The sequence below is a fragment of the Ceratotherium simum genome, chromosome 7 (assembly GCF_057802395.1).
Source record: "Ceratotherium simum simum isolate JZ-2026a chromosome 7, ASM5780239v1, whole genome shotgun sequence".
NCBI classification, from domain to species: domain Eukaryota; kingdom Metazoa; phylum Chordata; class Mammalia; order Perissodactyla; family Rhinocerotidae; genus Ceratotherium; species Ceratotherium simum.
Window position 1 is genome coordinate 42,996,918 of NC_141906.1, and position 24,179 is coordinate 43,021,096.

Below are 24,179 nucleotides of genomic sequence, written 5' to 3' on the forward strand. Positions count from 1 at the left end.
TTGAACTCCTCAGAGAGAGAAAATATGTGACAGAGTACCACAACACACAGAGAAGTAAAAAGTGGAAATCATTATTTTTAACATGCAGGGGTAGAAATGTATTAATATGGTATATGTTATAGATGAGCCTATGTAATTTTGCTCATTTAGGTAAATTAGAAAAAACCTGAAAAAAGTTTCTAAAATAACTCTGGATAATACTCCAGAAGCCTTCTACTACTTTTGGAATACAGTTCACCAGCTGGTTATCTACTAATGCTACTATCCCACATACTGCTTTATCTGAGGCTGTTGGAGTTAACAGAACCATCCGACAAGTCTGAAGAAAAAAAAAATAAGAAAAAGAAAACCTTCAGCTTGACTCCTGAGAGTAAAGTTAATGTGCTGGTAGAGCTCTCAGAAATCAGAAATAGAAGGAAAGTAGACAATAAAATTGAGCAAGACTTCTGGTGGTTCAATTAATGCCTCTGAAAGTGATGCTATCAATCCATGTTTTCCTCTCTAAAAGCCTCAGGAGATCATCCTGGAAATAACAATTAATTTTCAAGAATGAAAAAAAAGTGTGTACAAATTATAAATTTTATATCATAGCATTTCCAAAATTTGTTCTATTGAAGCTCTACTCTGAGGAGACTACTCGTTAAAAAAAAACCTTCCAGAGTTAATGTATATTAGCATACTTAAAGAGTGGCAAGTTCTGAGGTGACGGCAACCAACTAACTTGGAGTTCTTATATTTTCCAAACTTTTAAAACTCTAGAAACTTTTATTTTATGAAATATCTATTACTATTTAGCAGTTCAGAAAAAGCCAATTTACTATATTATGTAATTTCATGGACATATCATTCATGTAATTTATTATATAACATTTGTCCTGTTATAGAAACATGATGGTTATGTAAAGCTCTATTTTATGTCAATGGGTAAAAATACAAGCTATATATAAATAAGCCAAATCTGTCTAATATCTATACCACATACCTAACCTGTTTATATAAATGTTCATATAGGTCATATACCTCAAAAAGTCATATATATCATGGCAAAAATAAATGCCTTTGGTCTGGAGTAAGAGCTAATTTAAAATAGTTATTCTTGTGGAGGTTAAGCTAAGTTTTCCTCTAATACTTTTGGTTTTCGATTCTAAAAATGGCCAGAGAAGTTGAATCTAAAGGTTTTCTTCAAGAATTTATCTACTAAAATGATTTTTAAAAAATAATAAACAGGGTGAAATGTAGTACTGAGTCTGAATTTCAAAATACTTTGAGAAAAAAATGTAAATATTGTGCTTTTGTTTAAGGAGATAATTTCATTAATGTAATTCTGTTTATCTGTTTACCTATCTAGCTATCTAGCTATCATAAGCTAGTAAATGTTAGAGAATTGTTTATTTTTTAAAACTGATCATTTATGTACGGTATAGCCAAAAAATTGGCCAGCATTCAGCATAGACTATAACAGAAGAAAAGCATTCTTTCTGTGTTGTTTAAGTTCAATTATTAAGTCGTCTTAGATGGACAGTTCCAAGGTTGCATATGAGTTCAAACCTCAATGGGCTTTTCCCCCAATAATATATGCGTTCAGTTGGACAAGAATTTGTTATAGCTCCACAAGTAATATTGGACATAACATATAGACTGTATGAAAAATACCGTTACCATTAATAATAGCTATTATCTATTGACCATTTATCATGTATCAGAAATGCTGGAAATGAAAGAAATTTCACAAGTTATTATAACTCACCTCTGCATTTAAAGAAAGAGGAACTGAGTTATAAAGTCAAGATAATTTATCCAAAGTCATACGGAACAGGGTAATAGATCCTGACTTTTAATTCAATGGCTTTTCTATTGCATCAGCTGGTTTTGAATGGCCTTCCATGATTCTATGGAGTCTTATAAGACTCTTTTGATCTTTAGAAGATAATTTTCTGTATGTGGTCCAGATATCTCACTTCAACCTCAAGTTTATATAGACATATGCCCATTTGTATTACTTCAGAATAGAAGACACTAAAGGAGAGTCTGACAAAGCACAAAAAATGGTTTTCTTTTTTAAGATCAAACATATTCTGTATCAATTTCCATATGTATAAGAATATACATATATATTATACATGTATAAATAATACAATGTAGGAAAGCAGAGAGAAGCTATATTTTAAAATCTATATTGTCTTTCTCTTCCACACATTATGCATATAGCCTACATTATGCTTTTAGGTTTTAGCTAATTTGTGTTCAGGGAGTGTAAATTTGCTTAAGAATCCATCAAAGTACAAAGTGATTTGACAAGTAATTTTTTTTCTGGGAAAATTATATAGACATGCCCATACCTGCACACACAAACACACACACACACAAACACAAACACATATATAGATGGACTCAAAAGTAAAATATCTATATAAATGTGTGTATCTTTGCATACACATAAAGACACATACATATGCATACACACACATAATCTATGTTATTTTTGTAATGTTACCTCTATCAACACAGATACTCGTGGAAATACATCTGTAATTTGTATTTGTATTGCCAGACGCAAAAAAATAAGGTATTCTCCCTATGTGCTTCCTTGTTTTAAAAAAAGTATTTATTTATGTCTTAATAGGCATTTGTAGATGTCTTTGGGGACAGCATCTCTGGTTGGTTTGTGGTTGATTTGTATTTTCATCTCAATCTATTGTCCACAGGCTACTTTGTAAACCCTGTAATTCAAATGTGTGGATCATGCAGAATTTAAGATTAATTAATAGTATGCCTCTTTGAGTCTCAGAAAACACAATGTTGAGACAACATTCTAAACATTTAAGGGGAAGAATCTTAAAGTCATATCATAGTTTCTTTTTTAATATTTTTCAAAAAGTAACTGACTTCACAAACACCAACTATAACATGATTCAGACAACTGAGAAACAGGCAAGTGTATTTTAAAATGCTAAAATAAAACACATTTATACAAGTACAAAGCAAAACAATGCTGATAAAAATGTTAAACTTTATGAAAAAAATCATTTGCAATTCACATCAAAATAATTTAACATTCTCTATTGTTTTAATAGTACAAGCTGCAACAACAGAAAAGAACAGATACACACACACAATTTTAAAACCGAATCAGTTAAAGTGCAGAAAAAAGTAAGTACAAGCACTTGTAGCCCACACAAATCTTTTAGGATTGGCACCATCTCTCTAAAACATCTATATTCTATATAGATTTCTAATTACAACACCACCAGCAGCTGCCATTGAATTCTAGAAATACACACAATATACATAGTATATTTGTTCACATTGGGAAGATCAGTGAAATTCAGCCAACTATTTTATACATGCCTCATTCTTCAACAGATAGTAGAGAATCTCCCAGGCCTCAGACCCTCTTCAAAGTGAGTTCTGATTTATCTTTACGCTTTTCACTGATCTGTATTTTTTCACAGTATAAAATTGTAAGTGGTAACTATAGAGATTCTGACAGCTTGAGGGTTATTAATAAGCTGTGGCTAAATGTGAACTCAGATAATACCTTCGAAGTCTCCAAAACATGTACATTTTGCTGGGAGACTAGCATACGAAATTTTTTTTCTTAAAAAGTGTTTAATTCCCGGTTTGGAAGTCACAGAACTGCAGCAGAGCCATTATACAATGCATTTACAGTCGGAAATAGCTCCTAGTCTTCCTGATCACTTGCTGGTAACAGTGGAAGCTTGGGAAAGACTGTTACTAACAAGGATTAGCACATTCGAGGATTTGCTTTTTTTCTTTGCTTCGGTCAAATCTCATGGTTTTCCTTTCCACACTCCCTTTCTGTTCCCCACCCCTAACCCAGAGAGACGGTTCTTCTCAATCCAGACGTGGTCTTCTCAGGCTGCCCCCACTCTTCTCCCAAAACAAAAGAGTCAGTGCACTGCTTAGTCCGAATAACTTGATCAAACCAGGTCTTCCTTTTTTCATCCTGGGACTAACCTGTCCTTTAGAGTTCCTGTTCTGAACCTCAGCATTTCACTGTACTTGCTTCTTCCTCTTAGTCATGCTGGTCCCGACTGAATTATCACTGGGCACCAGGAACAGACTGTTTTCAAGGAAATTCAATGAAAATAGGTACCCAAATGAATTGCGAAGTTCATATCCTAGCCCTAGAATGAATATTCAGTTCTCTTTGTGTTGTAGATTTATTACTTGGAACCTGGTATTAGAATTGGCAAAGAGACAGAGTTAGCATCATTCCAAAATAAAAGATTCCAAGAATACATTACTAATAATATTATGTATTACACAATGTATTGAATGAAGTGGCAAAGGGTACAGAAACACAGAGAAAAATACATCTTGTTCTCTAATTGGATAAATTATTTTTCTTATTACAGTTGATTATAATTTCAAATGGAGTTATCAGATGGCAATTTATTCGCATTAAATTTTAATTTATAATGAAATTTCTCATAAGGTAGTGTACTTTTAAAAGAAATATGTTACTAAAAAATTAAAAAAGGAATTTGATCATGGAGAAAGTTTTAAAAATGTTCTCCTATTGGTCAACGCAGTGAAACGTACTGTACTTGAGAATAAAAATGGAAATCAACAGAAGAGTTTTATGAAACAAATTTTAAAACTTAGATAGTAGAGCATATTTGGAAAGATTTCAATGCTTAAGATATCAAGATAGTAATCCCCAGGTGAATGCCACCCTTTTGATAGGGATATTAATACTTCAAAATATTTACAATTGTTCAAATAGAGGCAGACATCTGCTTTCAATTAAACCATAAAACTCAGCTAGATTCACTCTGTTTCAAGAGTCTCATTATTTTTGGGATCAGGGTGCTCTCATGATGTTATTTTCAAATCCAGCATGGGAGGTTCAATTTTTTAAAATGTATATGTTAGTAAATTAATGTTAGTTTTAATGTTTGATATGGGGAGGTTTGATTTAAAATTTAATATAAGAACAGATATCAGGAAAGTCAAGCAGTATATTTATTATAACTTTTAAAAGTGGTGAATGATAAACTATGCCAATGAATATATCTCCATTCCTTTTTTAAGTAGATGTGAAAGGAAAAATACATACCAAAATTAAGGATATTGAGCTAAAGGAAAAAAGGTTTTAGTTATTTTTGTCTCTGCTAAAAATATACTTCTGCCTCACAGCAAATCTTTTTCATAAGGCTATCTTTAGTATAAATAAGGCTGGGTCAACTGAACTTTAAATTTATAGGACACCTCCTCCTTTTATTACTATCCTTATTTAAAATCAAAAACATTTGGCACCTGAGGATAGCTGTAATGGGAGGAAGAAAGAGATGACAGTGGATGTAGGTCTGGAGATATGAATTTTACCTCTATGAGCCTATCAAAGCACATGTATTTCTATCATGTCTTTAAATCTCTTTTCTGCAGTATTTAAAAATGACAGTATGAAGTGCACAAAATCATATCAATAATTATTTTAAAAAGGAAAATATTAATAATTGCTTTGCCTCTTTTTGGAATGGCTAAGAAAGATTGTGTGGTTTATATTCGTTAAGGTTCCTCTGTTTTAGTATTCTGTATTGCTTTGAAAAATCTACATTTGTCATAGTTCATAGCTGCCCCATTTAAGCAGCCAAGAAAAGTTAAAATCACTGCTCACTGGCATAGCTAAAGCTCTGCTAAGCCAACTTGACACAGTTTAAAATTTCCAGTGTATTAAGATTGTGTTAATTTTTTGAACAACAGTCCCTCCCATCGTGATAATGTCTTCACTGGGTGTATGGACCATTCTTCCAGTGGTGGGACTTGAAAGAACAGAGGAGTTCTTTGTGCGTCAGGTTCTCAAAAGAAAGGAATGAAGAAGCCCAAATGCATATTTTAATATTTTAGCTGGCAATGCTAACGGAACAGCATTCATAAGGAGGAGTGGCCACATTTCATGAAAGAGAGAGCCAGGCTGGAGCTCTAGAATTATTATTATTATAAAGAGAATTTCCAGCTACACAACGCACCCCGGTGAGGGAATTACAAAACAGTATTCCAGAAAATATTTTTTTTTTTGCTACTCCAGTATTGATTGGCAACATGGTGAAATAGTCAAGAAATCTTCCACTGGTTTTCTTGGTTAATGGAGGTGAATTGAAATAACTAGGTGGAATCCCGGATGCAGGCCTTCAGAAGAGGATTTCACAACCAAACGGGGGAGAGGAAAGTCTCTGGTAAAAGCCCTACATACATCAGCGCAGCACTCACTGTCCAGTTGTGTGTTATGCGTGGGACACACAACAATGCCTCAGTAAAAACTGGGCCCAAGTTACTGCTTTTCAAGGTCTTTAAAGGAAAGAAAAAAGAAAGAAAAAAAAAGAGAAAGGTTGACATTTTGGTCCCAGATTTTGAGTTTGTTAGAAAATGTACATTCATGTTTGGTGAATCAAAGAATCTTCTGGGAAAAGAATTAAAGTAAACAAACAAAACTTTTTACAGTTGCTTATTAACTATGCTTTTTCCCCTCCGTTATGCTGTTTCACACTCCTTGCTTCCCTAGAGCAAAGCACTTGGTATATAACTGTTTCAACAGCCTCCTTGTCAGCCCTCAAAAATAGAAGCAGTTTCTTAAAAGCCCATGTTTTCTAAGGCCACTAGAAGAAAATCTGCCAAAAGATTTGTAGTTGGTGTCTTCGTCGGTTGATGTGAAATAGCACTATTAATCTCATGTTTCCATTACGGGTGTACTTGGCATCTTCCACCTCGGGTCTTAACCAGGCGACTATGCTCGTCACTGTGTCTGTGTGCACACCGGAGGTCTCGGCTCGGTCAGCGGAACCCCGCGTGGTTTCCAATGACATTCACAACGACGAGGAGCTCTGAGTGTAATCTCTTATGATAAGCGTGTCGTATTTGGGAGACGATGGGATACAGAGGGCCGACTCGGACACTGGCGAGTTGGGGCCTGTACTCCCCGAGTCCACCGAGTCTCTGAAGGGCGACGGCGGGGTGAGAGCCACCAACTCCTCCAGGTCCGGCTTGCCGGCCGCAGCCTCGGGCCCGGCCGCCGGGCTCTCCCGGGCAGCGCCCCCAGCCGGCGGGGCCGCCGCCGCGGCCTGCGCGCCGCCGGTGACCTCGATGGCGGGCAGCGGCTGGATTTCGGCGAACGTCGTCATGGTCGTGGGCAGCTGGATCTCTTTGGGGATCAGGTAGGCCGAGCAGAGCGGCGCGCCCACGCCGGGCCCGGGCGCCGCGGTGGACAGCATCATGGAGTTGAGCTCGCTGATGTTGGCCGTGAAGCGGGTCACCACGCTGCTGATCTGCTCCATGAGCGAGCCCTGCGAGGAGCTGCTGCGCGCCGCGGGCTCCGAGTGCAGCGACGGCACGTCGTCGTCCGTGCGGCTGGCCGGGCCCGCGCGGCGGCTCAGCGTGCTGATGGGCGACGGCGAGCGCGGGCGCGCGGGCGCGGGGAAGTGCTCCTCGGCCTCCGCCACGTCGTACAGCGCCTTGGGGCCCGCGTCGGGGGGCTCGGGCCCGCCGGGGCCGGCGCCCGCACCGCTCGCGCCGCCCGGGCCCCCCGCGCCGGCGCCCGCGCCCCCCGCGCCCAGGCCGCGGCTCTCCGTGCTCTTGGGGAAGGGCTTGATGACGGCCGTTTGGTTGGGGTTCTCCTTCTTGTTGATGTGGATGGACAGCCGCTGCCACAGGTGCTGCCCCCGGCTGCTCTTCTCGTTCTGAGCCCACGTGACGGATTTCCCATTGGAGCTGCGGAGAGAAGAGAGACACGAGGTGACTCAGCATGGCCCCGGGAGGGGTTCCCCGGTGTTAGATGGTTATGGGACTCGGAATGGGAAGGACTTGTCTTATTTATTTTTTTGGTTGGTGAGGAAGATCGGCCCTGAGCTAAAATCCCTTGCCAATCTTCCTTTTTTTGCTGAGGAAGATTAGCCCTGAACTAACATCCGTGCCCATCTTATGCTTTGTATCTAGGATGCCGCCACAGCATGGCTTGATGAGCTGTGCGTAGGTCTGCGCCTAGGATTCGAACCTCAAAACCCTGGGCAGTGGAAGCAAAGCGCGCCAACTTAACCAGTGCCACCAGGCGGGTCTCAAAAAAGACACCACGGAAAGAGACCTTGGAAGTGGCTTTTGTTTGCTTGTTTTAAGTTAAAGGCTGCTTTGTTTTATCTGGCCTTCTGTTTATCCTTAACCACGAAAGTGTGTCCAAGAGGATATTAGTAAGAGTAGAGTGTTTATGGGGATTCTGCAGTAGTTCTGAGCCCATCCATGAGTGCAACAGCTGGTTATGCTGCAAAAGTAGAAGCGGGGGCTTGTAGTGCTGTGGTGGTGCGCTGTGGTGGTGCGCAGAAGTGCATGGTACAGGGCAAGTGCTTCCTCAAGTTGGCAGGTTTCTAAAGGAAATAGAATTAGGACCTCAACTCACCAACCCAGTCATTAAAGGGGAGGGAGGGGGTAAGAGAGTCAAGGGTTACCAGGACGTAGACAGTGGTTCCAGTTCCATTGTTACTCTGCAGGCCAATGATTGGTGTATTTAATTAGGGATTTCTGTCTGAACTCCTGACTTTGAACATGGTTTTACTTACTCTGGCTTATATGCTGGAAAATACAAATTCAGTGAACACATATACGAATTTTCTAATTAGTTAGAACTCCTCTACTTCACAGAAATTCTCCTCACAAATTTATTTATTTTTATTTTTTATTTTTTTTTGTGAGAAAGATCAGCCCCGAGCTAACATCCATGCCAATCCTCTTTTTGCCGAGGAAGACCGGCTCTGAGCCAACATCTATTGCCAATCCTTCTTTTTTCCCCCAAAGCCCCAGTAGATAGTTGCATGTCACAGCTGCACTCCTTCTAGATGCTGTATGTGGGACGCAGGCCCAGCATGGCTGGAGAAGCGGTGCGTCGGTGCGTGCCCGGGATCCGACCCCGGGCTGCCAGTAGCGGAGCGCGCGCACTTAACCGCTAAGCCATGGGGCCGGCCCTCACAAATTTATTTTTAGGCCTAAAACTTGAATAACAATTCCATGAGGGAGTGTGCAGTATATTGCCTTTGGCACCCAGCACATTTTTCTCAAATTAGGGTCTTGATGGTTGTTGTGTGACTGACAAGAGTTCTCAGGGCCTTTCTTCTCCTTCCTTTTCCCAAACAGTCCTTTTTGTTCTCCATCCTGGGATCTGAAAACTGTTGTGCTGAAGATGGAATTTGTGTCTCAGCTTCAGAGCCTGACCGTACCCTCCTTGCCACTAAAAATGACTCAACAGCCTCTGAAACTACAGACCCTCTATTGGGAACTTGACTATGGTCAGAGGATGTGGCGTGACCTTCGTGGATGTTATGTGGAGAGATCATGGTATAATTTCCAATCATGCAGGAATCTGAGATCTCTGTAACTAGGGGGTCTGTTTTGTCCAGGCAGCTCTGTTCTAGGGGCTGTGATCAAGAGATAGCCTTGGGCAGTCTGTGAACAAAAAGGCTTTAGTGAACCCAATTGTATCATCTCAGCCAGTAGTTATTAAACTTAATTGTGCATAAGACTCATCTAGGGCATTTGTCAAATATCCCCCAGGCCTGACCCCAGTAGATTCTCATAGTCTGGATGGGGTTCCAAGGATCCATGCATTTTACAGGCACTCTGTCCTCCTGCTCCCCAAAGTGATTCTGTAGCAGCTGTTCCACAAACTGAGAAACTCTAACAGGAAGCTGTCCTTTCTCTCTGGGTTCCCATTGCTCCCTTGGCCCCCTTGCTGGAGGGCTAGCCTGCCTTGGCCAGGCAGGAGACTGAAGGGTGTTTGGACCTTACTTGTCTTGGGGCTGCCTGACTCCAACAGCCAGATCCACTCTGCCCGAGACACTCCCTTGATAACACACCTCTGTTTCTGCAGCCCCTATAACATGCTTCCTGCCCCTTTCCCATGCTGCCTCCCATTTCTTTATCTGTCCCTTTCTATTTTGTGGTCTTCTTTTCTCTGCTCCTTCCTCTGAAATCTCATTCCATTTTATCTACCCAATATATTGCAACCTGGTGTCCTTCCGAATACCGGAATGTGAGGTGTCCTCCACCCTGACCCCTTTTCCTGCAAAAGATGGACAAATTATTTCCAGGTTTGGCGGTTGCTGTGCATCCCCAGTAGTGGAAGGGGCTCTGCCAACCTCTTAACTTTCCTTTCCAGGAGAGTTTCAGGGTTTGTTTTTCTGTTTTGCATTAATGTAACCTGCCACCTTTTATGTTTTCAGTGCAGTACCTTTCTTCTTCCCAGGTGTCCACTAAGTTCTGGAACATGGCACAGAAGAATTGGGCCATATTACTTATGAGATTTAATGAGGAGGATGGTGGCCAACAACGTGCTTTCTCTCCTAACAGCAGGATAAGAAATAGGCATGTCAGGAGGGACAGTTAGTCTTCCAGGTCACTAAGGCCACTTTGAATACAAAGCATGGACTAGAAACTAGAGGCATAACTGGATTTGTTCTATCAAGCTTTACTCTAGGGAAGTTCTTGCTCCCAGTACAGAGAGGTTTTGATGGAACATAACTTTGGGCATTAACAGTGACAGTCTTTGGAATCATATGTAGCCGTGCCCAAAATATATGATAGCAGATTGAAAAACCTTTGGATAAATGAGTGAGAAGGAAACTATCCTCACCAACCAGTCTGTACAGAGTACTGACATTTTTCCTGGCCATGCCTTTGCTCACAGTGTCCATGGCCATAAGGGAGAGAGAACATCAGACCATTGGAATAACAACAGGCACAGGAGACACCAGAAAAACAGAGTCCAAATCTGGGCGCTTCATTTCAGTCCTTGGATCATGAAAGATTTTTTTCTACAAGGTAAATGGGAGCTCTTAAGAAAAAACCCGACTTAAGACGTTAGTCTGTTTATTAGTAGACTGTAGTTTCCATGAAGACAGGGACCTTATCTGTCTTGTTCATTGGCACACAGCAGGATCTTCATAAGCATTTGGTGGATGAATAGAATTCTTGAGCTAACAGGGCCACAGTGTGGGAAGCGCAATGGACAAAGAATCCTAAAGCCTTGGTTCTAATTCTGGATCTGCCATCCTGGATGCTTGGAAAATAGCAGTCTCTTTGAGCCTTGCTAAAAAGCAGACTGTATTTCATTTGGTGAATGAAGGCTGTTGTGAGGATTAAGTGAGACACTGTATGTGAAAGGGTCTGGTAAGGAGAAGGTGGCTAAAGATGTTAGTTTATGCATTCCATGTGAGTAGTACATTTAAGAAGATAAAAACAATATACTCAGTGCCATTTGAGGTCTGGTTTGAGGAACAGAGAATTCAGTGCAAAATAAAATATACAGTAAAGCCATAACATCTTTCTGGTTGTTCCTCCTTAACCTGACCAACTGTAATAAAAGTCGGAGTTCCATACGGTTTGATCTGAAGCCTGTCTGTTCTCACCCTAAACTCTCTCCTTGGGGAATCACATCTACTCCACTAAATCCCACATTATTCCTCTTCCACATCTTACTTCCTGAAATCTCTTTCATTGTGCTCCTTCCTCTCTGCCTTTTCCTTCCTTTTTTGCCTAAGCACTTCCTATAACTCTCTGTTGTATGTCCACCTCACGTCTTGGGTGGGGTGTTACGAAGGCACAGGCAGAGGATTTGTTGTTTCCTGTTATATCCACGGTACCCAGTGCATTGTCTAGAATATGGCAGGTGCTCAGTAATATTTTTGGGCTAATAATGGAGTGGATAAATGCAATTCATTTTAAAAAACTTATACTGAATTGATTTTCTGTTAGAATTGTTTTAAAAATAATTCACTATTAATGAAATTCTATTTCTTTTGTCTTATGAATCTATCTACTTTTCATTTAACTCACTGTAATCAATCAGTGTGTACAGATAAAAGATATTTCATTAACTAAATACAAAAACACAGATCTTGATATCTACCATGAAAATCACAAAGGAAGTATTTCTTCCTTTTTAATAATTCATATATATCTGTTTTAGTGAAACTTCTCAGTGATAAAAGCTTATTGAGGCAGTATGGGTGGTAGACCCAGAATGTGGGTCCAAGATCTGGCCCTGAGCGATGAGTGATATTGGGCAAGTCACTTAACAGCTTTGATCCTCTTTGCTTATTGGTAAAAAATGGAAGAAATAAACCTCCCCTGCCCTCCTCACATGATTTCTGGGAGGAACCAGAAGGCTAATACACCAAGGGTACTTTATAAAGCATAGCACCTCCGCAAGGGGTTATTTATCACTGCGAAACCTTCCATTCAATCAAGGTAAAATGTGGTTTATTATTACTTAGGCTAAGTTTTTTTTTTTTTTTTAAGCATCATGGTTATGCTTTTGTCCCAGGGGCCTGAGGTGGAAAAAAAAAGGAAAGGGAACTTCCTTACCTGCCTATAGCACTTCACCTTCCCCACTGCATATTTTGGCCATTAGGAAAGAAGGAGGAGGAAAGAGGAATGGAGGAGAGAGAGACACAACAAATGGTTTGCTACATCTGGAGGGAGGACAAACTGGCCAAAAATAAATAAATAAATAAACCAAAAAAAACTTCTTGCTCTTTCCAGGCACCAATTAACTTTTTTACCAAATATAATACTATGTGGTCTCACGTTCTCTCTTTGATCACAATTTGCTCTTTATTTCTGGAAGGAAAAAAAAAGCAGCATTTTGATAATGTTATTGGAGGGTTAGGTCTTTTATTTGTTTGTTGTTTACAGTTTGGGTCTGCCAAAATGACTCCTTCTACCTTTGCTCTCAGAGGTTTATTCTCTCTCTTCCTCTCTTCCACATGGGACACTTTAATTTATTCATCTCGAGCAGGCTCTACACATCAGCTCACTGACCTCTCCCAGTTTCTCTAGTCATCTGCCAAAACCTGTAGGGATTAGAGCATTCTGCTATGGCACACCATCGTTAGGAAGCAAATGCTAATAAAGAGAGAATTTGACCATCCAAAAAGTCTGTGGAATTTAGAATTTGTGTTCATTTTAAATTGCTGTTGAATGATCTGTGTGGCTTTTTCCTTAAAACTTATTTAGGGTTTTGTTAATGGCATGTAAGCAATGAAAATTCTCAGAATATTTCACGCAATAAAAATAACTAAGCCCTTATCCTCCCCTTTGTTCTATGGTTTATTAGTACTTTCATAAGTTGCACAGTTTCAGGGCGTCAGAATAAACAAATATATCCTCTGAAAATTAACAAATTCTTTTTATGAAGAAATTATCTTCATTGCTAAACCTCTCTTGTTTGTGATTTTGAGTTGAGGGACAGCAAAGAGAGAGGTATAGTAAGATTATGAGCTTCCTAATACAAAAAGTATTTTAAAAAAATGTAAAATCATTAGCAAATATGTCTTTTGAATGACATTAGAAAATATTAAGTCAAAAGAATTTCATGAATTAAGAATATTATAAGCAGAAAATTTGCAATTACAGTTCCATTTTCTTAAACTTTGATCAATATATTTTGCTTTCAGTTACAAAGTATGGAAATATAGTTTTTAAAAGATCCTGAGGAATTTGATATTGTTTATATTCAGACATTTTAAATTAGGTGAAAGAATTTCTTTCTGAGCCTTGCCTAAAACCTTATGTCTTGGTTTTGACAATTACACTGAGAAACACACCATAATACATCAGAAAATGGCAGAATCATCTATATAAATTTTCCCAGTTGAAACATAAATGGATGTAAATAGCTATCTTGCTGACAAAAACAATTTAAATGGCCATGATGATGTATGCATTAGAGATGTATGTGTAGAGAAAAACACTTGAGTAAATGGAAATGAAGTCAAGGAGTAAATTACCTAATACAGACATCAAAGCAATTCCACCTTATATTTGCATAGTGCTTTATAAAGTGCTTTTAGGAACACTGATTGTCAAAGGTAGACAGGATCAGTATCTTTAGTCCCCTTTCAAAAATAGGAAAACTGAGGCTCAATGAGATAGGTGATTTGCCCAAGGTTAAACAGTTAGAAAATGGCAAAGTGAGACTAATACCATGACATGATTTCCAATTCTATTTTCCATGACAGTATGCTGTCCATATTTGTTTTTGTTTTTTTTTTTGTGAGAAAGACCAGCCCTAAGCTAACATCCGATGCCAATCCTCCTCTTTTTTTGCTGAGGAAGACTGGCCCTGGGCTAACATCTGTGCCCATCTTCCTCTACTTTATATGGGACGCCGCCACAGCATGGCTCAACAAGCAGTGCGTCAGTGCGCGCCTGGGATCCGAACCGGCGAACCCCAGGCCGCCGCAGCGGAGCGCGCACACTTAACTGCTTGCGCCACCGGGCCGGCCCCTATATTTGTTTTTTGAACTGAGCTATCCATATTCCATGTAAGAGAAGCCTCAGGTGTCATCTGGTGATGATATGTGTTTCTAAGTAGATAAGTTAGTCATCTGATTTATAGTCTCTATTACCCTAAGTCTCTATACTATACTTTGCAGTTTCGAGAAAGCACCCTACATCTCTCTTTGGTTGTTAACTCAAATAGCACAGGTTGATCAAGTACCTATATTTGCTGGCATAGTGATTGGCTGCCTTGATGATGAAAGCACTGGAAGCTTACAACCATAGAAATTAATTTTAGATGACAGTTTTCAGCCTTTTTTTTTCATGCTATGATCCAATAAAAGACAGTTGTCCTCTTTGTAGCACACTTATTTTCTCCCTGACTTATTTTGAATATCAGTAAATGAGAATGGTATAATTTCAAGAATAACCTTAAATCTGCACTATTTTGAAAATTTTGGTATTTCAGTTAATATTGGTAATAAATGATATATGATAAGTGATTTTGATTCATCAGTAATTTTTGATATTGTGACTGAGAGTTAGTGATACAAGAGACTTCCCCCAAAGAGGGTAAAATTGAATTCAAGAGAGAAGATACATATAGAAGAAGGCCAACAGTCTGAGTTACAGTATTTTGATAGAAACAGGTTGTTTTCTTTTCCCTAAGACCTTGAAATGAGGAAGCAGATGGGCAGGTGGAAGGATGCTAAGGGTGAGGAGAGTGAGGGGTGGTGGAGCAGGGGAACAAGCAGTCAGTTCATCGGGTTCCTATAGGGTACAGATCACAAGGGATTCAAAACTTCATAAGAGGAAGAAACCATTTCCAGTGGAAAGGGAGTGGCCAGGGAATGCTGCCTGCCTACAGGAGACAGGTTGCATCCAGTCCTTGAATAATTAGTAGGAAAACAGTATGGAGATTCCTCAAAAAATTAAGGATAGAACTACCATACAATACAGCTATTCTCTGCTGGGTATTTATCCAAAGATCGTGAAAACACCAATGTCTAAATATACATGCACCCCTGTGTTCCTTGCAACATTATTCACAATAGCCAAGACTTGGAAGCAACCTAAGTGCCCATCAAGGGACGAATGGATAAAGAAGATGTGATATATATCCACAATGGAATACTACTCAGCCATAAGAAACCATGAAATCCAGCCATTTGTGACAACATGGGTGGACACTGAGGGTATTATGTAAAGTGAAATAAGTCAGAGGGAGAAGGTCAAATACCGTATGATCTCAATCATTAAGTAGTAGATAATAACAACAACAAACAAACACATAGAGACAGAAATTGGATTGGTGGTTACCGGAGGGGAACGGGTGAGGGAGGAGGGCAAAAGGGATAATGAGGCACATGTGTGTGGTGATGGATTGTAATTAGTATTTGGGTGGTGAACATGAGAACATGATGTAATCTATGCAGAAACAGAAGTATAATGATGTACACCTTACCACAATAAACAAACAAACAAACAAAAAGCAAAGCAAAAAAAAAAAATAATTAGTAGATTATGGCAAAATCCAAAAAGAGACTGGTAGGCATTGCTCTCCAGGAAGGATAGCAGTGACAGAAGTTTAGGAATCCACAAGGAATGTTCTAGAGATAACTAGTAGTCCAGTATGACTGTGTGGGGATGGAGTAAGAAGTTCAGGCATCAGAAGATAGAGTTTGAACTTTTTTGTCCACTATAAAAATTCTTCATGGCCACCCTTGACCTACAAGGATCTTCCTTCTTCTCCTTTCTTATGCTATTTTAGTAACTCATTAGTAATTAACCTTGGACTTCTTATCAGGGTCTAGGATAGATGCATGGTCTAATATATAGACCAGAGAGATGGTCTAATTATTAGTTACAGATGTAATCTACATGCTTGATTGGTAAATGAATGAATATATAAAGAAATACCCATGGCTTCTTTTCTACATTATTCTTCAACTGTAAGAATTCTCTGTTGTTATTTAATATTTTATGTATTCGATCGTCTTTCACAAGCTCAACAAAAACAACTGAATGCAGGAACCTTGCCACAATCTTCTTTAAATCCTCACTGCAGCTTCATCCATTGACCCTATTCCTTGTCTGGCCTCAGTCCTGGTCCTACTTCAGGAAAATGTTAAGGCCTAATTAATATTTGTTAAGTTAATTAGTCCTTCAGGCAATGAGGAACCAAGAAGATGGCTTTGACACAAGCAAAATAGTGGTGCCCAGGGTAGATTTAAGAGGTTGATTTAATAGTGCAGGGATACAACATTAAGATACTAACAGGTGTGACAAAAATGAGGTGGAAAGGAATATACTGATACAAAAACTGTTGTGAAAGAAAAGAGATTTGTCCTTGTGCATTGGATTTTTCTTCTTGGCATTCGAAGAATTCAGAGAAAAGATTGCTCATTGGGCAAGAAGTTTCAAGGAAGGATTTGCAAATCAATTGGAGCTTAACAAGGCCTTAAAGCCTTGAGAATGTTAAAATAACACGGATAAACAAAATCCAATTAATACACATATTGCATATATGGCAAAGAAACTAACTCCACATGCTCAATCCCATGAAACCCTTCCAACAACCCTGTGAGGTGGACTGTCACCTCTCTTTTAAGTAGCTGGGAAGGGAGCAGTGGCTTCATGCTTCTTAGATCATTCCCCCAGATAACCTCTCTTACTAGGCATTTAGTCCCTAATAAATCCTTGTAGGAAGAGAACCACTCAGCCCTATTTTAACTCGTCTGTGGTTTAACAGCAATAGGAGGCCTTTTCAAAATGTTACATGCCCATTCAGAGTGGGTTATTAAAGTGCCTGATGGATCTGGTACAGCTGGTGTTTCGGCAAGTCTCCTAAAGAGAAAGCATCTCACAAAGGAGATGCGGAGGTATGTGCCAAGCAGAGGCATTTTGTTGGATCACACAGTTTTCTTTCTACAATTAAGCTGTATCTTTTGATCCATAATTCAGTAACCTGGACTCAAACCTCAAAACTAAACTGCTCATACTAAGATTTAAGTTCTAGGCTTTAGTTGAGGTGCTTCAACTAAGATTAGAGGATTTTTTTTTTCTAAAATAGGAATTGATTTTTTCTAGCAATCATTGTAAAGCCCAGATTACAATTGAGTAAGGAGAGAACAGAAGACACAGCTGTTTTGTGCTTGTGGGCTGGTGCAGCCAGGAAGACTGTGGAGTAATCCAGCTTGATTTAAACCTTGAATAAAACGCAGGACTGGGGCCGGCCCCGTGGCTTAGCAGTTAAGTGCGCGGCTCCGCTACTGGCGGCCCGGGTTCGGATCCCGGCGTGCACTGACGCACTGCTTCTCCAGCCATGCTGAGGCAGTGTCCCACATACAGCAACTAGAAGGATGTGCAACTGTGACATACAACTATCTACTGGGGCTTTGGGGAAAAAAAAAAAGGAGGAGGGGGATTGGCAATAGATGTTAGCTCAGAGCCGGTCTTCCTCAGCAAAAAGAGGAGGATTAGCGTGGATGTTAGCTCAGGGCTGATCTTCCTCACAAAAACAAACAAACAAACAAAAAAAAAGGATAGTCTCTGCTTTGAAGGCATGTGAAGTATAATGGCAAAAAATTGTTAGATGTAGAATCCATATTCCATAACTCTTTGAATTTCCAGTATGAAGCATAGTGCCTTATGCATAATAAGTGATGAATTAACATTTTTTAAATATAAATAATCTTTGTGTTGAAGAATCAGTTGAAAATTACTCATGGAACATTGAATTAGATGAAATAAGTGATTCAATTTTCAGAGCACTCAGCTCTGCTGAATAACTTTAGCTTATATTTTGGTATTACTCACCTAATGGGAATATGGCAATAAGATTAGGGGGACATTATTGCAAGATTTTATCCATATCTTGAGGTGGGACTAAAAGTAGAGAGGATGCCTCTAGCACTGACTTCTTTCTCTGGAGAACACGAGTTTGAACTTGATGATTACATGGCAGGCTGCTCCCTTTTTGACTTGGCATTTGTTATATCAGAAACTATTTTGTTTTCCTTCTTCCTTTTTTGCAGGAAATTATAAGCCATCAAATCTCTTCTCTCAAATAAAATATATGTAAATATATATATGTGCAAAATACATATTTCACAGGCAAGGACAACAGCCTCAGAAAAGATTTTGATCAGCTCTTCCTTTTTTCACCAAAAAAGGATATTAGACAAGACGACGATTAAGAAGGCCATGGAATCCAAGTACCCCTGTTACTATTTATATTATGCTTTCCATAGGCTGAAGAGGAGACTGTCCAATTTAATAACATAAGTAGAATATACTCACATTAATTAGTGATTCTTTTGGAAAAATAAGCTGGTTTATATTTGTGGCAATAATAAAGCTAGTAATTAAATAAAGCTAGTAATTTCTATTCCAGTCAACAGACATTAGCTAGATTGAGTTTTTGTCAGACTTATGAAAGATTTCCCTGGGAAATTGCTTATAATAAGAATCTAAGAATTATTATGAGTTACTCGGAATATAGAAATTTGTTTTTTGATCAATATATTTTTATAAAACTAATTGGCAAATAGTATAGAAAGTAAGAATGGCAATAGATGGTTCATGAATAAACAGCTCCAGGGTCAAATAAGTTAAACAAAATTAAAATAATTTGTGTGGAACTTCTCCAGTCTTATGTAAGCATTCACTGAGAACCTTCTTAGAAGGGCATATAGCATATAGTTTTGGCTGTATTAATTTCATCCATAATCCCATTTCTGTCATTTCTTTTTTCCTGCTCATGGAGTATCTCTTGCACTTGGTCTAGTGTTCTTCAGAATATACTTTGTGAAGTCACCAGAAACTTGACCTTGTAAGTGTGTGTCATGTTGCTTTCTCCTCCCGTATCCAAATATAGGCCTTATTATCTAGATCACAGATTTAACACCTTAATGTAGCCTATTGCTCTTGCAGGTTCTATCAGAGTGAATTTTATTTCTTTATTAAGATTGACAGTTCCTTTAGGGTGGAGATGATTTCATGCTTTCCTGAACACCCCGTGGTCTCTAAAACAGTGCTACCCGCATACAGAAAGGTTCTCCATGCACTCTTATTAATTGGTCAATTGAATCAATAGACCCAGAGCACTGTTGGGTACTGAGGATGTAAAATTGAACAAGATGTCTTTTGCCTGCAAAAACCTTAAGTTTAGTGAGAAGAGACGGGCAACCAGATAATATGCAATATCAGAAGTAAACCATAAATATTTTGGAATTGTGAAGATGGGCAGATGTAAAATAGACTATAAGAATTTTAGAAAGTCTTCAAAGAGGAATTGACCTTAGAGTTGGGTTTTGATACTGAGTAGGAGGTTGCGAGGTAGAACAGGAATGGGGTTGGAGGAGATGGATAAAAGGAGAAAGGAAGGGTAATCCAGGTAGAAACACAGGTGTGATATTGTAGAAAAGAGTCAGCACGTTTGGAGAATGATAAGAAATTGAGGGTGTCTGGAGAACGGAATGTATGTGCTGAGACAGAGGGAGTAAAGGTCAAAGAGTTAGGTTAGGGTTAGTGTGTGAAGGGCCTTGTATTCTATGTGCACGAGTTTAGATTTTATCCCAGGTGGCAGATATCATAGTGGTTAGAGCATGAAGTGGGATTCAGACAGTTGGGCTCCAATCTGAACTTTACCATTTACCTTTTCCAAAGATTACATAAGAGATCGTACAGAAAGCACTTAAAACAGTGTCTGGTGTATCTTAGCACCACACAAAAGTTGGCTGCTGTTACTGGAAACCACAGAACATGAATTTTAAAGCAGAGAAATTATATCATTGAATTAATTTCACCGTTATTTCTAGATTTCATTTTACTTTTCCAGAATTGATTTTTTGAGAAAACAACTATGATGGCAGGGTGGAGAATACAAGAGAAGACAAAAAAAGAACTCTAAGCTGGGCAGCCTGGGGTAATAGTAATACTAACTATGATTGATTGTCTGCTGTGTGCCCAGGGTATGCTGAGTGCTGAACTTGCACTATCTCATTTAATTTTCACTTCATTATAGTAAGGGAAGTGCCATATTATTATCCTCATTTTACAGAAAATTGTGATTAAAGAGGTAAAATGGCACCTCAAGGTCACATTCTGGCTAGAGCTGGAACCAAGTTTAAGTCTCTGATTTCAGAATTTTCACTAAACCACTCTACTGTGTAAGTTATTAAATATCCCTGAGCCTCATTCTCCTCATCTGTACCATGGAAAGGAAAAATACCTAGCTTTAATATTCTTGGGAGAACTTAATGCATAACATATGTGAAGGCACTGCTACAGTGTCTGATGCATAGTAATTATAGTGATGGTAGTAACTGTTATTATTATTCTTATCTATTTTAGAACATCTCTAAATATAAGTTAGAGCATTATTTGAAACGACGTTTGGGGAGGAATGAAGAAAAGACACTGCAGTGATATTAATGTACTGCTAAGAAGCTAGCTGGCCTCTATTATACTGGAAAAGCAGAATCTTTCTCTTCTATGGACTCTGAGTTTTATATAACTGTGTGCGTAGCCCTTTCTGAACACTCAATTCAGTTTTATTATTTAGTTTCTATTACTCTTAATTCTGTTTGCACTGGCATAAGCTATAGTATACACTATCAAATGAAGACTTAATCTGATGCATAAACTGTCCTATGGGAGAGGGTTCCATATTGCATTGCAATTATCTGTTTTTCTGACCCTATTCCCCAAAAGATTACAGATTTTCAAGGGCATTAGTCATGTCTTGGTCATCCATTTCTCCAGAGCCTTGTAAGTGCTTGGTTTATAGTAGGTGCTTAATAAATGAGCATTACATGAAGGGAGAAATGAATGAATGAAAGGCAAAACAATTTTAACATAGACATCACATTTTGGGGCTATTTTTCAAATCTGAGTTCCTACTAATTTAATAATGACTATTATGACATCACTGTTACCAGATTCTCTAAGGCTTTATTAAACATTTATACCCACTAAAATTAGATGCTGCATCTACTAGATGAAAATCAGTTTCTCAACTGAGTGGAGGTTAATCCTTCCCATAACTGATATCATGACATAGCAACAATAAAAATAACCCTGTACCACCCTCCTTCCTGCTAGCACTGGAGTGGGATTACAGGTCTGTCTATTTCATTTGACTAAGGGAGCCCTTTCTCAAAGAGAGATTGGGAGGCTCAAAATGTCTGTGCCTCTCCTTCATGGGGTACAGTATGAGCACGTCAGAATGCAGACTCCAAGAAGCACACCGATGGAATGCTTCTGCTGAGCCAAGAGATGGCAACATTCACTGTTGGGGTTTTAGCAGTTCCTGAGGGTGGACCATCTCGCTATGAACTCACGAGGTAACAGGGTTTAGAGAGTTTCCTGTTCTTAGAGCACCTCCCTGTTTAGGAGTCTCTTTCACTTCTCCTGCAATCAGGAGGACTCTGCTCTGAAACACACTTAGACTGTCCACTGTGAAAATATGAAAAGATGACAAGTTACCCTATATTCAGACAGAAGGAAAAAAAAAAGACTGTTCACATAAAGGGAAAACAGCCACATAATATTTCAGGAAGCTAGAGTGTTATGGACACATGTAACATACATTGTCAAATGTAGGGGATGGAGGTAGGAGGGAGAAGGGAGGGAGCGTCTTTAAGACCCTGCCAATGTTACCCATAATAGCGTTCCACTCTGCTCTGACTGTGTACATTGTAAAACTCCTCTCCCTGCCAGCAACTTGGCTCTGGAAGAATCACCCCAGGGATGAATTCATAGGATCCTGTTCATTCTATATTTTCATCGTTGAAAACACAGGCAAATGAGATGCAGGGCGACACTCCTGGTTTTCTGTGGTTGTTTGAGCTTCCCTCAGCCCCTCCCTGGACTGGTTGTTCAGTAATGGCCACAGAACCAGCCCAGATGTTTGCACAGTAAATATGATGCTTGACTATTACTCTGGGAAGAACTGGGGGGAGGAGTCGGAGTGGATAAGAAAGAGGCCCTATCCCCTGATACTAAAAATATCTATAAAAGTCACATACAGTTATCCTTTTCCCAGCCTCTCCATTCACTTCCAGAGTAAGAAAATCAGGATTAACGTCTCTCTAACCCCTTATTTGGAATTGGTTTACATTGCGGTTGTCTCCTCTCTGATATCTTTTCTCTTAATGCTGATTTTAAACTTATTTCTCCTGGATAAATGTCATTGTGTATGTGTGTGTGTGTATTTATATAAACAAATATGAGGTTGGAAAAAAGATTTGAGGGCCTTAGAAATTTTGGCCTCTCTTTTTGTAGGTCTCCAGGCCTTTTCTCCTCCCTACTAGAGGAATCCCTCTCCCTCCCACACACACTCTCTTTGTTAGTTTTTATTTAATGCTAAAGAAATGGGAAGGGAAAAAAGTAGGAAGGGAGGGCCATTTGTTTCCAATTAACTATGCTTATCTATGGGGCTGAGGTGGTTACTCCAACAGACTGGTCTTTATTCTAGCATGCACTGTGCCCCTCTGCCCCACCAAGGCATAGTGTAATAAGCCTTGCCATTACCTCGGCCCTATCCAAATAAGTGAGGAAAGAAAAGCTAAATGATATCTTGCTATTGTAGAGAGACTTGGACCATTCCATGTGTAGACACATGGAGTGCCTACCTCTGTAGATCTGGACCTGACCCAAGGAAGCTTGTTCTGTTTGATCTGGGGTCCCTTTACCCTCTGTGTCTCACCATCTCCTATCCTCTCCTCCCCCATTCTCAATCAAGACAGCCTTGGGCAAATCTAGTCCCTGGGCTGATCAGATCTGAGAGTTCAAGCATTGACTAAACACTCCCAAGAACACTGCATGACAGAATTGAGACCTAATGTTTGCTGTGAATAGCTCCATGATATCTCTTAGACAAATGAATTACTTCAAAATATCAGTTTATGGACTGGCTTAATCGGAATGACCTAGAAAACTTGTCACACTACAAATTGTTAGGTTCTATTGCCCAAGAGTTTGCCTCAGTATGTTTGATAGGCAGGCATGTTTGCTAGGTTTGGGAACTCCAGTCCTAGACAATTGCCTCAAATCAGAAGTCACTCTGGACAGAGCCCCTGAGCTCTCATTTGATGCAGTCATTTTCACCTTGTAGCCAACTCTGGTGATGTCTGATTTTCAAGGACAGGAATTATGCCACTTTGTCATATTAGAATGGAAGAAACCAGAAGCCCCAGTAGCAGTCTGTTGAGTTACTCCCACAAAATGATCCATTGAGTCTTATCTTCCAGACACACTGAGATCCAAAGGTAGCTGTATAAAGGAATCATGGGCATAAGGCCATCAGATACACTAATGTGCACACATACATGCCTACACATGTGCACACACTCTCATTGTCTTTTCTCTGAGAGCCATGGACGAAGTCGGCCAAGCTCTTGGCCAGGGCTGCTATGAATGATTGCTCAGGCTGTATGCTGCACAGTTCCGGGCACCATTTTCATCAACTGCAACGTGAATGGCCCCCCAGCAGTTGTGCAATGCCGTGGTCCTTGGAGAAAGTTAGACATTATTTTGAAAACCAGAAGGAGCCCACTACTGAGGAAGCAAACACAATGTTTGGGGGTGAAAGTTCAACAGATTCAACAGGATTCTTCTTGCTCTGCAGCTGGCTCTTTAAGCTCTGCTCTCAGCACATGCACACACATATGTACAGACTCTATATTCTAGACTTGCCCTTTCCTTTAATCCAGGCTGGTTTGCAAGAGCTTCCCTTCTACGCCTCTGCACCGCAGATGGATTGGGAAATGCCACAACAAATGAGAGATGGGGAGTTAGTTCATAGTGAATGATTCTCCAACTCAGGGCTCCTCCAGCGTTCTGGAACTGTTTAATGCCTGTCTTGACAGTCTTTATCTGCAGAACCC

The 24,179-nt window shown here is 39.6% G+C and overlaps 1 protein-coding gene across 1 annotated transcript in view; it reads right to left on the minus strand.

The window, feature by feature from the left end:
* Positions 1-5,666: 5,666 nt before the first annotated feature.
* The window catches only part of GRM5 (glutamate metabotropic receptor 5), a 668,354-nt gene continuing 649,841 nt past the window's right edge, over positions 5,667-24,179 (minus strand). The window contains exon 12 of the mRNA XM_087433566.1: positions 5,667-7,731. Within this exon, the coding sequence (XP_087289692.1) occupies positions 6,831-7,731 (901 nt within the window). The 3' untranslated portion in view covers positions 5,667-6,830. The remainder of the gene's footprint in view (positions 7,732-24,179) is intronic.